Source organism: Rhamphochromis sp. 'chilingali' (assembly GCF_963969265.1).
Source record: "Rhamphochromis sp. 'chilingali' genome assembly, chromosome: 2".
Taxonomy (NCBI): domain Eukaryota; kingdom Metazoa; phylum Chordata; class Actinopteri; order Cichliformes; family Cichlidae; genus Rhamphochromis; species Rhamphochromis sp. 'chilingali'.
The window spans coordinates 23845624-23861893 of record NC_137930.1 but is presented as its reverse complement, the minus strand read 5'-3'; the positions used below and the strand labels follow the sequence as shown (position 1 = coordinate 23861893).

At 43.9% G+C, this 16270-nt stretch overlaps 1 protein-coding gene across 3 annotated transcripts; it reads right to left on the bottom strand.

Moving 5' to 3' along the window:
- Positions 1-24: 24 nt before the first annotated feature.
- On the bottom strand, positions 25-12397 carry brd10 (bromodomain containing 10). 3 transcript variants are annotated; one of them, XM_080874124.1, is made up of 10 exons: positions 11881-12397; positions 10662-11387; positions 9995-10195; positions 8256-9877; positions 8103-8164; positions 7892-7981; positions 7671-7786; positions 5845-6053; positions 3616-5640; positions 25-2764 (listed from the first exon to the last, which is right to left on the bottom strand). In XM_080874124.1, exons 2-10 carry the CDS (start codon positions 11351-11353, stop codon positions 792-794), a joined length of 6990 nt encoding a protein of 2329 aa, XP_080730250.1. In that variant the 5' UTR covers positions 11354-11387; positions 11881-12397; the 3' UTR covers positions 25-791. The 3 variants fall into 3 exon arrangements, with proteins under 3 accessions (XP_080730250.1, XP_080730248.1, XP_080730249.1); XM_080874122.1 differs by having other exon boundaries at positions 10662-11364; XM_080874123.1 differs by having other exon boundaries at positions 10662-12397.
- Positions 12398-16270: the final 3873 nt, after the last annotated feature.

The window sequence follows — 16270 nt, the reverse complement described above, 5'->3', positions numbered from 1 at the left end:
TAATACTATAGCTTGTTTCAATAAACAGTAAAACACTATTATTGCACATTTCTGAGGATAAGAAAGCAGACACGCTTGTTTGGGACAGTTGCATTGTTTATTTCCATGCAGTATCGTCCAGAATTGTTCCATGAAAATGTACCTAGTAATTTTTTTTATTTTTTGGGGGGGAAAAAAAATCTATATGGTAAAAATAAATAAATGTGACTTTAAAACATTTATATTGGCTCAAATATGTAGTACAAATTTCTCTAGTAGTTTATTTCTAAAAAGTAAAATGCCTCTTTCAAATAGTTACTAGTTGAAAATAAGGACATGACAGACTGGATGCTGATGGATTTTTCCTTTCTTTTCTTTCCAACCTGACAGACAAAAGTAGAGCAAGTTGTAATGATAAATCATAAACAATACTGGGACTGAAATGCTAAACTGCTAAAGCTCAACTTGAAATCTATTTCATCTACCTTCCTGTTGTATCAATTGGTTATAACACTTGCAATTACTCAAGGAAGGGTCTACACATTTGAAATCAGGGCAACCTTAGTAGTGTCCCCCTCCAGAAACTCTTCACAGTATACATTTTTCACCATGTCTGACTGAGCAGGTTTACATGTAAGACAATTAAATCAGAGGATGAAACCTAATGTAGCATAAGTTTAAGTTAGGAGTCAAACTAAAGCTGAAAATGTAGTTCTTTAACCAGGATTAAAACAAGCAAAAATATGTGAACCCTGCTAAAACTAAGCAGCTGAAAAGTGGTGTCTGAGCTTTCACACTCCACTTTAATTGGTTCACTTTGTGTCTGCCGTTGAAGGCTGTAAAGAGGAATCATGTGTTTGTAGTGCTCCAGTGGAACTGTTGGTACAAATCACCAGTGCATCCCGAGGTTCAGTCAGCTCTGCTGAACTGACCGGCCGCTGAACAGTGCTCAAAACAGCCCCATCGGGACTAATGAGCATCTTGGAAGCTACACTTGTATGCAGACCCAGGGCTGAGGTCTCCACAGAGTGTTTTCCAAGTGTCTGATTGGTCAGTACAACAGGTGGATGGATGGTGGTGTTCGTTTTACTCGATGGGATTGTTTGACCTGGAGTGATTATTACAGTTGTGCTGGATGAAGATGTGGTCTCCACAGTTGCTGTTTCAAATGTGTTGACAGTGCTTCCGATGGGTGGAACAGTAGCAACAGGCAGTGCCTGCATTCTAGAGACTCCACTGATGATTGGTGGAACAGCCACAGTTGGCAAAACCTGTGTCCGTGTGCCAGCAGGCACTGTTTGCACGAGTGGGGTCTGTTTTTTGATTGATGTGTTGCTCAGCCCTGAATGCATTAAAACCTGTGGTTGAGCGGTGGTCGGTGCTGCAAATCGGACAGCTGTCTGCTGAGGCTGTATGCCTAGGGTTGTCACTGCAATCACATGCTGGGTAGGAAGAGAACCATGCAAAGCTGGTGTGTCTGCTATTACTGGTGCTACTGGCGAAGAGAGGGGTGCAGGAACTGGTATAACAGGGCTGGGTAGGGTAACAGCTGATGGCCTGGGTACTACAGGCAATGACAGAGGTCCCGACAATCTGGCCAAGGGGGGTGCTACTACAGGTGAAATGGTTGATAAACATTTTGCTTGTGTAGTGGCAGCTAGTCTGACTGTGCCCTGTGCTGATCCAAGACAAGGGGCACTTGTTAACACTGGTACAGTTGGTACACTGTCTAACCTTGCTGTAGGGGAGACCAGAGTGGATGTACCTACTGGAGGTAACGCAAAGTTACCCACGTGTGCAGTTGGCAACCTAGGAAGTGCCGATACTACATTTGTTTTACTGGGTAACAAATTTGAGCCCAGGCCAGGTGTTCCTGTTAGTTTTAGTGACAAGACATTAGGAGTGGTTGCCAGCAACGGTGGAACGACAGCAGGGGTGCTTGCCACAAAGGGAGAACTTACAGCTGTGACACCAGGCAGCCTGGCTGGGGGTTGGGGTAAAACTGGCGCCCTGGGGGCTACCATGGCATGGCTTGCACCTTGAGAAGGTACTGATGGTCCAGTGCTTGTAGGACTGGCAGGAGGCACTTGTTGTGCAGGGCTAGAGATGATAAGGACGTGGCTGCCTGGAGCCAAACCCTGGGGAGGGACTACAAAGCGTGCATTGTTGAGGAGAATTTGTGTGCCAGCAGCAAGTGGCGTAGAGGTGTTAATGACTATTCTCTGCTGGATTGTGCTGGTTGCAGAGGTGGTGAATGGGGTACAGGTGGTTGTTGCAGAGGAGAGAGGGAGTTGGGTTTTATTGCGAGCAAACTGAGATGAAGAGAAGGAGGAGGAGGAAGTGGTTTCTTCACAGATACTCCTCTGACAATCAAGAGTGAGTGTGGAAGTTCGGTCTGGCCTACTCTCCACAGTAGTAGCTGTCTGAACAGGAGTGGTGATGGACACTACGCTTCCTGGGATATTAACATCATTCTTTATCATGTTTCCCTTTGGCTGAGCAGCAGCAGTGTTTATGGATGTATAACAGCCTGTTTGTGACATCAAGGAGGATGCTGGGATTCCCTGGAGGTGAGAGCTGGTGCTGACTGATCCATGAGAGACAAGCTGGGAAGAACTAGTGATGGCATTTAAACTTGTTGCTGGGACCAGTCCAGTGGTAGTGGTGAAGGTTGTTGGACCACATGCATTTGAAACAGACCCTGGTGTGAACTTGGAAGCAGACTGTGACAGGGCATAAGTAGTCTGTCCAGTAGTTGCTTTCCCTGGTAACTGGATTTGAACACCTGGTGAAACATAAAGATGAGAAAAATATTTATTAAATTTGTGGTGGAAAAGGTTTCTTTGATTCCAGCAAATCAAGCACTACAGCAAAGTAGTCAACAATGCGAGTCCAACACATCAGTCTTTTTTCCAAGCCAAACCAACTGTGAAGATGACATCATCATATAGCCATGCTGTCTCTCTCTCTCTCTCTCTCTCTCTCTCTCTCTCTCTCCCTCCCTCTCTCACTCACTCACTCACTCACTCTGAGTAAGAAGGCAGCATGACCAAGACGTGTTGTCCTCAGTTGTTCTGCAAGATAATGCTTTCTACAGAAGACAAGAGCAGCACACATTCCTGTAATCACTATCAAAATCACAGGTAAGTCATTTATCAAACCATCTTCTCTTCTTCTTTTGCCTGCATCCTTTTAAGGCTGCCATAACGAATTATCTTCTTCCCATTCTTTCAAATCAACCCTCTCCGTGCCCTTCTTCACTGCATACATGAACCTTCTCTGTGGTCTTCCTTGTTTTCTCCTGTCCACATGGCAACTCAATCTTGAACATCCTTCGTCCAGTAAATCCACTATCCCTCCTTTGCACATGTCCAAACCATGACCTCAAGTTAATCTGTCTATCACCACTGCAACCAAGAAGGGGTTCAGAGCAGATCCCTGCTCACCAACTTCACTGCTTAAAAAGCTTCACCTGCTCTGCTACATTCGATTTACTTATATGCCAACATTGGATAGTGTGGCATTTCTCCCACTATGAGATACACGTTATACACATAAACTTTACAAAGTTTTCAAAATTGAGCCAACCCAAGACAAACAACAAATAATAATAATAATAAAAAAACAAAAACTCACCTTGGGGCAGGGTGATGTTTTTGCCCTTGGACAATGGCTCCAAGCTGATACTTCTAGCAGGTTTTCCTGGTTTTAATCCCACCTTCAGAGTCTGACTTGATAATGAAGTGGTTGCTCCCTGTCCACTTGCACACGTTGCCATCGCCGGTGCTGAAAGGCTTCCAATGACGGTGGCTGATGATGTCAATGCGGGCTGAGTGACAAACATGAGTCTTGAACTAGGACCTGGCTTCGGGGAGGAGGGTGTCCCTTTGGATGCAGCTACATTTGAGGATGAGGATGAAGATGGAGTAACCAGGATGAATTTGGTAACTTGGGATCCTTCATCTGTAGTGGTGCGTTTCATACCAGTCTTGCTGGTGGCTGCTTGGGAAAACCCTGAGCCACTTTGTAGTGGCACGGCAACACTGCTATTAGCTACTGAAGCTTGAAAATGAGAACCAGCAGCAGGTGTGTGGACTGGCTGAGAAATGTTTGTCACAACTGTAGAACCAGTTGAGCTACTGAGGCCCTGACTTACAGCAACAGCACTGGCTGTAGTTTGACTTTTTGGGCATGTTATACCACTACCAGTGGTTGCAGTGAGCATGGTATTTTTGAGAGAGGAAGGGGTTTTTAACACAGGATGGATCTGCTGCTGGGGTTGGGAAATTGTCATTGCTTGGACAACAGAAGGTGCGGTCTGAGTGGGAGCAGAAGTAGACTGTGTGGCCTTGGACAGAAGGAAGGCTTTAAACTGAGGCGAGATAGTGATGACTGGACTGGTATGTACAGAGCCAAGTGTGTTTTGGTCCGAGGATGTCTGGACCTTGACAATGCCCGTGTTGCCACATCTAGTTGTTACCAGGATTGACTGTGAGTCACGGATGCACACAGTCTTCAGCTCCTGTTTTGGGTCTGTAGGTTTCTCAGGCTCAGTACAAACTGCATTTGAAACTGCTGTGATGGAGGTTGTGTTTGGTGTGGTATCGTGTGAAGCACTAGCTTGGACACTGCATAACTGTGTCTCTTTAGATCCTGCTCTGTTTAGAGCCCCGTGTTGAAGACGAGGTGAAACCGAAGGAGAAGGGGTCTTCACTGTCCTGGCATCTTTTAGGGGCGCCACTTGTTGAACAGGAATTCTGTTTTCAGGAATCCTGAACCCAGGCACATCGGTAGACATACAAAAAGAGCTGGCCACTTTGGAAACTATTGCCTGAAAGCCTTTAGTCTGTTGTTGAGCTAAAGAGCAAGACTTTGCTTCAGTTTTATGAACGAGAAGGTTAGAAGGCAGAATCACTACTTGCTGGACAGTCTTTTCTCCAGTGTCTTGGCCCAGGACGGGCTGAACTGAGATCTTTATTGGGCTATTGTTGTCTTTCCTTACAAGGTGACCCAGTCCCTCAGGCACCTTGTACACCACTTGGACTGGATTTTTAAGTGCAGTCTGTGTTGGTTTGCCTTGTGGAGATTTAGGAAGAACTGCTGCCACAGTGGCCACTTCTGACTGCTCAGGGGCTTTTGTCTGCTGTGGTCCTCGTACCTCAATCTGTTGCTTGTTCTGTTGGGAACTGGATGGAGAACTTTGTGCTTTTGAAAGTTTGGTGTTAGCTACTGCAGTTGTAGGCAGCGAGACCAAAGACCTCTTGCTCGGTTCATCTTCACTGATAACACCTGGGCAATCAGCAGGTCGATTCATTAAGGTCACTTTGTTTCCCACACTCTTAGCCAGCAGGGTGGGGATGGGCGTGTAGCCCTTAGGTAGTCCAATGGTTGGGTGAAGGATGGGGGATCTGGGAGGTGCTGAAGCATGGGCTGTTACCCTTTCTGCCCATGCTGAATCCCTGGATTTATTTGCTGGGTTCAGGTCAGATCTCGACTGTGACCTGGAGTCGGCATAAGCAATTATGCTGCTTACAGTCTGATCTTTTTGCCACAGACCAATTCCTTTCTCTGTACTGGCTTGAGGGTGTTTTAGGTGGTTTGGAGGTACACATGTCACCGTGTTTTCTCCAGTAGACTCAGCCTTAATGTCTCTAGTGCTTTCTGAGAAGAAAATAGAAAAGTCTATTAGAGATATATTGATTTATAAGCTTTACAATTGCCTATGAAGGTTCAATAGGCAGTGACTTTCATGTAGTACAGTCAAATAAGCTAAGAACAGTGTAAACTGACTGCACTACTGCCTACAGAATGAGGAAAATCTTACATTTCAGTAAACAAAACAACGTTAGATTCAAGCGCAATTACCTCCACTCCAGAGACCTCTGGGAACTCTGTTTTCCATGTCTTCCTCTTCTGATCTCCCATAATGATCTGACAGTGAAGGAACCTCCTTCCCTAAATCCCTTTCTTCATCATCATCAGATGATGATGATGATAAATTGCTCTCTTCGCGCTCAAAGTTACTGTACTCTGGGTGCTTCTTGAAATCATCAAATTCCTTCTTCAAACGAAGCCTGACAATAGAAAAACAATGAAAAAAATCAAGACTTCAGTAATGATGCTATATTACAATGAGCTGTTTAAATAAAGTTGTCATCACTATACTTTGTTCTGGACAGACGACCACCAAATGAGCAAACATACCATTAAGACCAGCAATACAAATTAAACAGAAGACAACACCAACAAAACTCAATCATGGTAAACCTTAAATTCAATTTGAATGTATTTGAATAAACACTCACTGGCCAATTTATTAATTGCAGTAGGTTAACTGCTTGTCATCATAAATGGCTAACAAGCCTATCACATGCTTCCAACTCAAAGCATTTAGGCACGTAGACTGAGACAAGATGACCTCTTGAAGTTCAAAAGGAGCATCAGCATAAAGATAAGTCAGGTAAGATTTTTCAGCACAACCCTCTCTAGGGCTTACAAAGAACAGACTAAAAAAGACAAGAGAAAATATCCAGTGAGCAGCAGCTTTCTGATTAATAATGCCTTGTTAATACCAGAAGTCAGAAAACAATTTCCAGATTACTTCAAGATGATAGAAAGGCAACAGTACCTCAAATGGCCATGCCTTACAGCCGAAGTATGAAAAAAAGCATATCTGACTGTAGGGTTTTGCGATATGACGAAATATATTCGACGACGAAATTAAAACATTTATCGTTTCATATTATACCCTACTGTTTGTTTCATGGTGTCGCAAAATACACTGTTTACAGCAATCTGTTTTCATCGTTTGGATGGTCACCGTGTGGATGCAGGCACAGAGAATACCAGCATGGCCAGTCAAGATGGGGCAGAACCAGGCAGCTCCAAACAGAAGGACCTCTGTAGCATGGACATGGTTTGGTTATGAAAAGTCTGACACGGACCAGAAAACTGTACTATTCAAATTATGCCCCACCACAGGCTCAAACACGACAAACCTCTTCTACCACCTACGCAAGAATCATGTGAAAGAGTACGGAGAGAGTTTACGGATGAGAAGCCTACAAATGATACAGGCTCACCAAAATCGACAATAGGTGATTGGAAAAACATTGCCTGATCTGACAATTATTGATTTCTGCTATAAAATATATTATTTCTTATATTATTTTCCTGACACACTTTGAGCCCCTCAGTATCAGTTGAGCATCATTTTAACACCACAGCCCACCTGAATATTATTGCAAACCATCCTTGTATGACCACAGTGATGGTGATGGTTGACAACTGCTTTCAGAAGAATAACACACCAACTACAGAATTCAAATGATCTAACACTGGTTTCCTGAACATGACAGTGAGTTCTCTCTGTACTCAAATGCTTCCACAGTCACCAGATCTCAATCCAACAGAGCACCTGTGGGATGTGGCGGAAAGCGAGATTCACACCATGGACGTGCAACCAACAAGTGTGCAGCAACCGTGTGATGCTATTTCGTCAAAACGCCCAAAATCTCTGAGCAATGTTTATAGCACCTTGTTGCCTTGTTGAAGCTGTGCGATGAAGAATTAAGGAAGCTCTAAAGACAAAAGGGGGTCAAACCTACCTACTGTTGTACCTAATAAAGTGTCCAGTGAGCTTGCATAAATATGAATGAAGAATAAATCCAATTATTGTGTAAGCGTCAAACCTGTTCCTTTGGTGTGCTTTGACAAGCTTGGGTTCCCAGGGTGAGAGCTCATTCAGTAGTCTGATTAGTGTGCTATGGAGGTCTTTCACTGCTTCTCTCCTATAGTACCACCGACCCTGCGAGTTCAAACGTGTAAAGGAAAACTTAAGTGAGTGGGCAACACTGAAATGTGAGGAAACAAACTTTTTTCCCTCTGCTTAATAAAAATGACTGTGACCTACCAATCTCTTTTTAGTGCTCTCCAGGTCATCAAGCTCATCTTCAGTCTTACCGATCAGCTCGCGTAATTCCTCGAGACTGGTGCAGACCAACTATACAAGAGGAAAAAAAGGGCACAGAAAACTGTCAAGGACTAAATCAGGTTTAAAATTAAAATAGGAAAAAACAGACTAACAAAGGAACAAGATCAGAGTGTACAGTGAATCTGACTACCTTGAATGAGGGCTCAGCTGAAAGTTCCTCTTTGATTTTCTTTGAACATTCAGGTTTTTTACCTGTCAGAAATAATTAATACACAAATGATTTTGATGTAATACTGACAGAAGCCACAGGAGCGACATCATTACCAATCTTTTTTCCCCTCACCTGTTTTATGTTTCTTTTTCTTGTCTTTTCTCTTGATTGTTGTGCCAACTTTCCGCAGTGTAGACTTGGCAGCCTCAGCTGGGGACAGCCTCATCCTGTCCACATGCGGTAGCTGCTTGTGCTCTCCTTTTACCCTCAGCAGCTGTTCCCTCCCTCGCTTTTTCTTCCGCTTTTTTTTTTTAGTCCATATTTTGTCATTCGCCCTCTCTTCAGTCGAGTTTTGAGTGCTCTCAGAAGACAGCTGTGTGGCCAGCTCTGATGGACCACAACAGAAGCCACACTCCTCAGATTTAACACTGCTAGTTTTCTTTTTACAACATTCAAAACACGAAGATCTTTGGTGTCCCTGAGTGGGACTTCCTCCCTCCATTTTGACTCCCAACGGTTTAGTTGGAGAGGCCAGATTCACAGATCGAGCTGGAGACCTGCCTGTGTAGCTGTGCTCCCCTACATTCAGACAAGGCTCTTGTGTTTCTGCTTTAATAGTGCGAACCGCACCCAGTGTCAAGCCCGGCTCCTGTTTTATTGTGATTCTCTTTGCTTGTTGCTCCACATCTAAAGTCTCTTGCTTTAAATGAATTCTTACACTACCTCCTTCACTGGGACTGATGTGTGTGTGGCGCAGTGAGTTTGTGTGTATTTTTAAGTCCAGTTTAGAGTCTTCACAAGAGTCTCCATCAGAGGACGCTAATTCAGAAATCTGCTCCAGCGACCACAACTTTAACTTTTTTTGATCTTCTTCTTTCTCGTTTTCCTTTTTGAAAACACTAAATGTCTCTCTTTTCCGTTTTCCCAAATTACCGGTCTCTACAGTGTCCATGGAGACTCCAAAACACCCCCTATCACTTTTATTGCCCTCATCCCGCATGCCATCTGACTCATCCTCCGTACCTGGCTTAAAATCAACTTTTTTCACCCATACCGAAGGAAATGGGAATGCTGGGGGTGTGCTGGGGCTCTGGCGATAGATCCTCAGGTCTGCGCCACAGAAATGTGGGAAATGTATATAGGTATTCTCCTTGCTGTCATAGCCCAAGATAGACTCCCTACATTCGTGGATGGGCTGGGCGAGCACAGCATCCTGTACATCCTTCTGTGTTTCATACACATGATCACATAGCCCCTTCAGAAGCCATACTCGCTGATAGAAGGGCAACAAGTGGAAGGGTTTCTCTTCTAAAGGGCTAACCTCCCCTAGGGTGCTAAAAAACTGGTGGCAAAGTCCCAGCTGTTCAGCGCGACCTGGCTGATCACGGGAGGCACCAATGGTTCGATACCAGCCTAAAACACGCTGCCTTAGCTCCGACTCCCATCGCCTGTAAGGCAACGTAGGCCGGCGGTGCAGTGTGGCCCTCCTCTGTGGAGGCGAGAGCAGGGAAGACATTATTTTGGAGAGGAGCAGGCTGCAACGGGGCATCAGCAAACAACGTTCCAGCTCAAAAAATATGATCTCAGGGAGGTTGAGGGCAGTCTGAGCTAGGCAGAGAAAGTGTCCTATAGCAGGGAGTTCCCAGAGGGTCTGCACAGTGTGGGGAAAAGCCAGTGAAAGCAAGCTCTGCTCCCACTCTTCCACCTCCTTAGCTGACATTTCTTCAGCCTCTTTCTTCTCAAGCTCACGTTGCCTGCAAATGCAAAGGTATAGTTGTGGTTTTAAACTCTGCTTTACCTTTGCACTAAATCATCACAAAACTCAACACGCAACGGAGACTTTTAGTCTTTCCTTTCAGCAATTCACTCACCTCTTCTCCTCCTTGGCCCTCTGTTGCTCCTCTAGCCGCAGGGTCTGCACCATGATCGACTCGTGCCCACCGACAGTGATCGTAGCAAGGCTACGAGGTGTGGATCGCCGCCGCGTGGAGGTGCCCCCCGTGCCCCGTTCCTCCTCTGCCCCAAAACGTCCTTTAGAAGTAACTGCCAAAGTTGTTTTCTCTCGCAGCGTTCTAGTTTGACAAATGGAGAAAGAAAAAAGGAAAACAAAAAGCCGGGTACACCAAAACGAATAAAGTTACTTTGTAAAACCAAATGAACATGGAGTATAATGACACTACTAATGTGATCAAACAGACAAATAATTATTTAAAATGGGATAACTGTAACATGCAAGTACATTTTGTTATTAATAAGCAAATAAATACTAAATAAGATGGTTGAGACATAATTTGCTGTCTCGTTACTTTATAAACATTACTTTTTATTATTATTATTAATTTTAGTTTAGTTTAGTTTAAAATAATATAAACATTACTATTATTATAAATTACTGACTGGAAACTTGTGAAACACCAACTTGTTGAGAATCCAAGTGACAGAAAACACCTTTGGTATGATCGTGATTGCAACTTTACAATACTTTGGACATTTCTCTCCGCAGCAATCTGTTCAAGAGTGTAGTTTCATTATCTTTACCTGGACAGCAGCGTCAGCTTCTGCTCCAGCATAATTTCCAGCTTTTGTGCCTGTTTGGAGATCCAGTGGTCCACACCATGGTAGCGATAACAGTTCTCCAACATCAGTCTGAAGTCCGCAACAAACTCTGTTATGGTCTCGTATTCCTGGCTGACAAACTTCTCCTCCATCCTCCGCAAGCACATCGACTGCCTGAGCTGTGACTGCACCCGACCCTTGACCCCTCCGATACCATGCTGGGCCTCCTGGTGGCCAATGGGATAGAGGAATGGGCTGGTGATCCCTTTGTGCTTATCCAAAAGAAAGCCAGTAAATATCCTATAAGCTTGCTGGACCTCATAGTTCATGTCCTCTTCGAAGGTATTGCTGTTGGTGGAAATGCAGACTTCAGGCAGTGAGAGGTCACTGTTGGAAAACTCTGACATACCATCATTGCTCAGAGCCAGGTGGTCACCTTCTGCAGTGAGATCTCCACTGTCACCAGGGCAGCACAACGCCACCACTGTATCAACGTCACAGGTGCCATTACTGAGCCCCGCTTCTGTTATAACCAAGCCGGTGTTTTCAGCGTTGCTGCACACCCATTTTTGACTTTGTGAAGACATGACGATGTCAGAGGCGAGCTGCTGAGGTGCGGAGTCTCGGTCAGTCACATCTGCTGTGATTTCCTCGGTCATGTCCTCCTGATCCATAGCACTGACGCCTGAAGAGGGTGACAGGTGTCACCTATGGCGACTTCTTATTTTACAAATAACACTCAGTGATGAAAGAATAGACTTGGTCAAATATACAATGCATTTATACAGCCCCCAAAAACCGCAAAATGGGAAAACTGTAAATTAATTTGATGCCCAACATCGCTGAGCTAAGTTTGCTTTCATTTTAAGCGATGTCATGAACAGTGAACACATTATCAGAGACACATGATAAAACGCGGGGGTGTTTACCTCGTAGAATTAGCGGGGTGACTTATCTTACCCTAAATGCCCCATCTTTCAAAACTTTCCCTGCATCAGTGTCTAGCTAACTCGAAGTTAGCTGTTCACACGCTAGCGCAAAATCAAGTCAGAATAACGGTAAGCAAACAAAAGTTTGCTCTGCCTGTTCTTCAACAAAAACTAAAGGGCACCCCCTTATCGCTCCTCGCATCCTGACCACGTGCAAAATAACAACAAAACGAAGTGACCACAGACAGAATTTGGTTGGTTCAACGACATACCTCGCCGTTTTCAGCTCGGCTCCTCAGACGCACCAGGCAGGGCAAGCTTAGCAGCCACGAAGGCTTGCTAGTTCTGCTAGCTTTGCTATTGTTTCCAGCCTAGGGCCTGCAATTGCTGCGTTTGCTCTCCATGGTGAAAATGTTGCAGCGGTTACATGTCCAGGTAAAAAAGTTAAGCGGGCGTATCATGTCGCCATTGCACGGAATGATGTCAGTGACAACTGGACGGCTAACGGAGCATTAGCCGATTGTTTCAAAACGCATAACAGTTCATTGTCACTAGCTACCCAGCTAACCAGCTAGGTTTTCAACTTGACAGCTACTTTATGGCGGGTAAAAATGTACACATTCACTTCAGAGTCAAATATACACCGTGTGGCAGGTATACTATGAACGCTGAGCGCTTACAAAAAGCTAGTAACTGACTCCTCTGGGTTGTTTGAAGACAACTGAAGTCTCCAGTTCGCTTCCACCCTGCGTGCCCTCGATGCAAATGTGCGCAGCTTGACGCAGCTAGCATGTTCCGTGTCACGCCGAACCGTTGTTTTGTTTTGTTTATTTCTTACGAGGGGGGGGAAGGCGGGCACACACATACATTACACACACTCGATGCTGTATCATTGAGCTTTTTAAAAGTATGTCTCTTATCGTCGTGCAAAATGCGAACGCGCTGAGACACTTATCATTACACAAATTAATACACGCGTAAAAATCCACCAACTGATAAAGCCACAATGCACAGAATGACACTGTTTAAAGTTCATTTACACTTAAGGGCTTAAGCGCCTTAAAATAAGTTAGATGAGATATAAAAGAATGTTCGTGTACGACGTAAAGTTCTGCAACGCACACGTCTCACGTTTGGCCGGTAGATGTCGCTAGAGATCAATGTACGGCAGATGAGCGTCACACGCCTGTGATTAGAGTAAATTTCCCTTCTTTTAATCTCTCAGGTCGTCCCTTAACCTCTTTATTAATTACCCCAAATCACATTGTGGCTATACTTGTAATTAGAGTGTGATTTAGCACAACATGTAATACAACTCATAGGTTTACATTAACAAAGCACGTGACATGGAGCCGCAGTAAAATGAGCAACTCTGACAACGAGGAGGTCTCCTGCTGGGACAACTGTTAATTAAGCAATTATGCCACCAGGGAACCGTGCTGCACAGAGACTTCAGCGCAGCTAAAAGGTGGGTTTTCAGTCCAGTATGGGCCCTCATTTTGGCGCAAAATAATGGATGATTATGAGTTATATGACACTTAAGAAATACATTAAGAAAATCCGACTAATATATAAAGCACAAAATACGAAAATATGTGTACTTTCTCCAGTAAATCGTAAAAGGGATATCCAGAAGGTTGGAAATACTGAAGATGGTCAAGAAATTGCTTCCATATGTCTGCAGCATAGTTGCGATACTATGACTGCATTTTAAGTGCCCCGCATGCTTTTGTAGAACATAATGCATGTATTTGATCCCATGTGTCATTAAGTGAAAATATAAATGAAACAAGAAGAGCAATTGGTTTCCTTGCTGGAGCAAGAGCAGCATCTTTCTCAAAGTGATGCAGCTGTAGGCCTTCTTGTGAGAAGGTGGAAGGTTTGACTAAAATTCAATACTGTGAAAAACTCTTGAGTCACCCTTATTTCTTTATATTTTTAAGATGAAACTTAGAATAGGTGCCAAAGTTAACTGATACATATGCAAACATTAATGGAAATTCAGTATGCAAGACAAAAACAGTTGATACAATTCTAAAGAGCTTGAAAGTCAGTATTTTCGTATGACCACCTTTGTTCTTCAGCACAGCAAGAAGCTTTCTTGTCATTTCTTTAAATATTCTTCAGGAATAGTTCTCTAGATTTTTTGAAGACATCTAAAACTCTGTTCTGTCAAGATGGTCCCACTGCTTCAATAATGTTAAAGTCTGGCCTCTGGGGAGGCCAATCTATGACTGATATCGTACCACTGTTTGTTTTTCCAAATATGCTTTTACTGCATTGCTAGTCTGTTTGAGATCATTGTTATGCTCTTGTCAGTCAGTCTTTCTAGACAATATTGTATTGTGGATCAAAATCTGATGGTACTTTTCTGGCTTAATAAATCCATATTAACAAGATCCCCCAAGACTACTGACTGAACTGTGGGCCCAAACACGATAGAACCTCTGCTGTGTTTTAGGTCTTTCCTAATATTGACAACAATTTAAACCACAAATGTCAAATTTGGATTCATCACTCCATGAAACCTGTTGCCACTGACTTTCAGTGCAGTTATTGTGTAATTTGGCATACCTCATCCTTTTCTCCCTGTTTTCCTTATGTAAGAATCATTTCTTGACAGCCACCCTTCCACTGAAATAATTTCTGATGAAACTTTGGCAAACATGGATCAATTGAAGAGCAAAATGTATACTGCACTGCACAAAGTCTGTGCAGGCCAGTCAAGTTCTTCCAGAACTCGCTCATCTCTGTCTTTATGGACCTTGCTTTGTGTGCAACACGAAGAGGCCATCTTCAAACTGTTCTGTCGGCATTGTTTTGGCACAATGCAGAGAGACAAGTACCGCTCTCCTGGCAACTGCCAAACCCAGACTTTTCCATCGGCATGCCAGATGAAGAACCAGGATTTGTCACCCCAGAACATACTGAACAAAAAGAACACACTGTTCTTGAGCCAATCTGAAGGCCATGTGAAGTTTGGAGCTCTGACTCTGCAGAAAGTTGTTGACCTCTGTGCACTATATGCCTCAACATGCACTGACCCCGCTCTGTGATTTTTCATGGCCTACCACGTCATGACTCAGTTGCTGTAGTTCCCAATTGCTTCCGCTTTGTTACATTACCACTAACAGTTGTCTGTGAAATATTCAGATAGAGGAAATTTCATGACTGGACTTGTTGCACAGGTGGCGTCCTATCACAGTGCCATGCTGGAATTCACTGAGCTCTTGAGAGCGACCCATTCTTTCACAAGAAACAGTAGAAGCAGTCTGCATGCCTACGTGCTTCATTATATACACCCGTGACCGTGGAAGTGATTGGAACACCTGAACTCAATGATTTGGATGAGTGAATACTTTTGGGAATTGAATGTATCTCTCAGGTCCTGTGTCAGGTCTTTGCTGGATTTTTTCCCGTTTTTATGGACATGACTTTCATATACTGCTTACCCGCTTTAGATAGTTTCTCACACCTGCTACATCTTCTTTTGTCCTGCACACCATGCTGAGATATGTCAAATTTTCAGCTAATAGCACTCTGGCAAACCCCTTGTTGGTGCAAAAATATAAATTTATGTCTGTCAAGCTGTGCTGTCTTTAGTATTTGTTAATACTTACTAAAAAAGTACAAACAAATGGTGTGTTTTTGTGATAGTCTCCTAGTAACAAAGTGCCTAAAAATTTAAAAAGGGTTCTTTGGTAAGTTGTCTGTTATGTGTAGACACAACACTGGTTCAGCCCTTAAACTAGGCTCAGTATATATAGGGCCTTGGTGGTCGGCACACTGAACGGCATCCAGAGGACGGTCTGTTTATTCAGCCTCACCTCTGGTGCCGGTGCCCACTTCTCAATTTTAAATCGCACATAGACATTGAGGGTTCCTGGGAGGGGCCGAGCTGTCACCAGCTGAAATCAAGAGAGGGTTGTTGGGACCGTGCCTCTCTTTTAAATGCACTCAAGAACAGCACCCATCAAGACCACACATGAGCGGAGTGAGGCATGGAGTCTTCTCACACCCACTTCTCTGTTTGCCGTCTGGGGCAGGGGGCTGGGAAGAGGAACTGGCCGTCTGGTTGGGGTCTGGGCTTCAGGTCTCTGGGCCTGGGTCTGCTCTGGCTTAGCCAGCTGCTGATGGAACCTGTGGGCTCATCACCGGCTGCTGAGTGACCCCCGTTCCAGGGCTCTCCTCACCTTTTTTCTAGGCGTTTGCCCCTGCAGTGGTCCTGCAGACACACGCAGGTGCGCACACAATATTGTATGCTGCTCAATAAAATTTAATATTTCTTATTTACTGTTAGCAATGCATATGTTGGTTGTTGCTGTGGTTTCCAAACTGTGTTTTTGCTTGTTTTTTTCAGCAGGTGGTGAAGCAGATTTTCAGTGTTTTTTCTCTCTCTATCCCTCTTCTTCTCTATTTTCTCTCCCTTTCCTCTGTTAACTTTCTCCCCCCCACTTCTCTTTCTTCTTCTTTTTCTTTTCTGTCCCCCGGTCTTGTCTGGTCTGATTGTAAAAACTCAAAATAAAAACAAACAAACAATATATTTATTAAGCTTTATATTACAGAACAAGCAAACGATAATCGTACAGTTAACATAAGATTTACATTAAACAACATAGTCCCCAAAATAAACAAATATAGATAAAAATAAAATAAAATAAA

Bases quoted from the DNA above. Each gene is read 5' to 3' on its own strand.
- brd10 (XM_080874123.1), bottom strand. From the start codon at position 11,353: ATGGATCAGGAGGACATGACCGAGGAAATCACAGCAGATGTGACTGAC. The intron at 10,196-10,661 runs GTAAAGATAATG...TTGTCAAACTAG, and splicing joins AAGCTGACGCTGCTGTCCAG to AACGCTGCGAGAGAAAACAA. The intron at 7,982-8,102 runs GTAGTCAGATTC...CCTCTTGTATAG, and splicing joins CAGCTGAGCCCTCATTCAAG to TTGGTCTGCACCAGTCTCGA.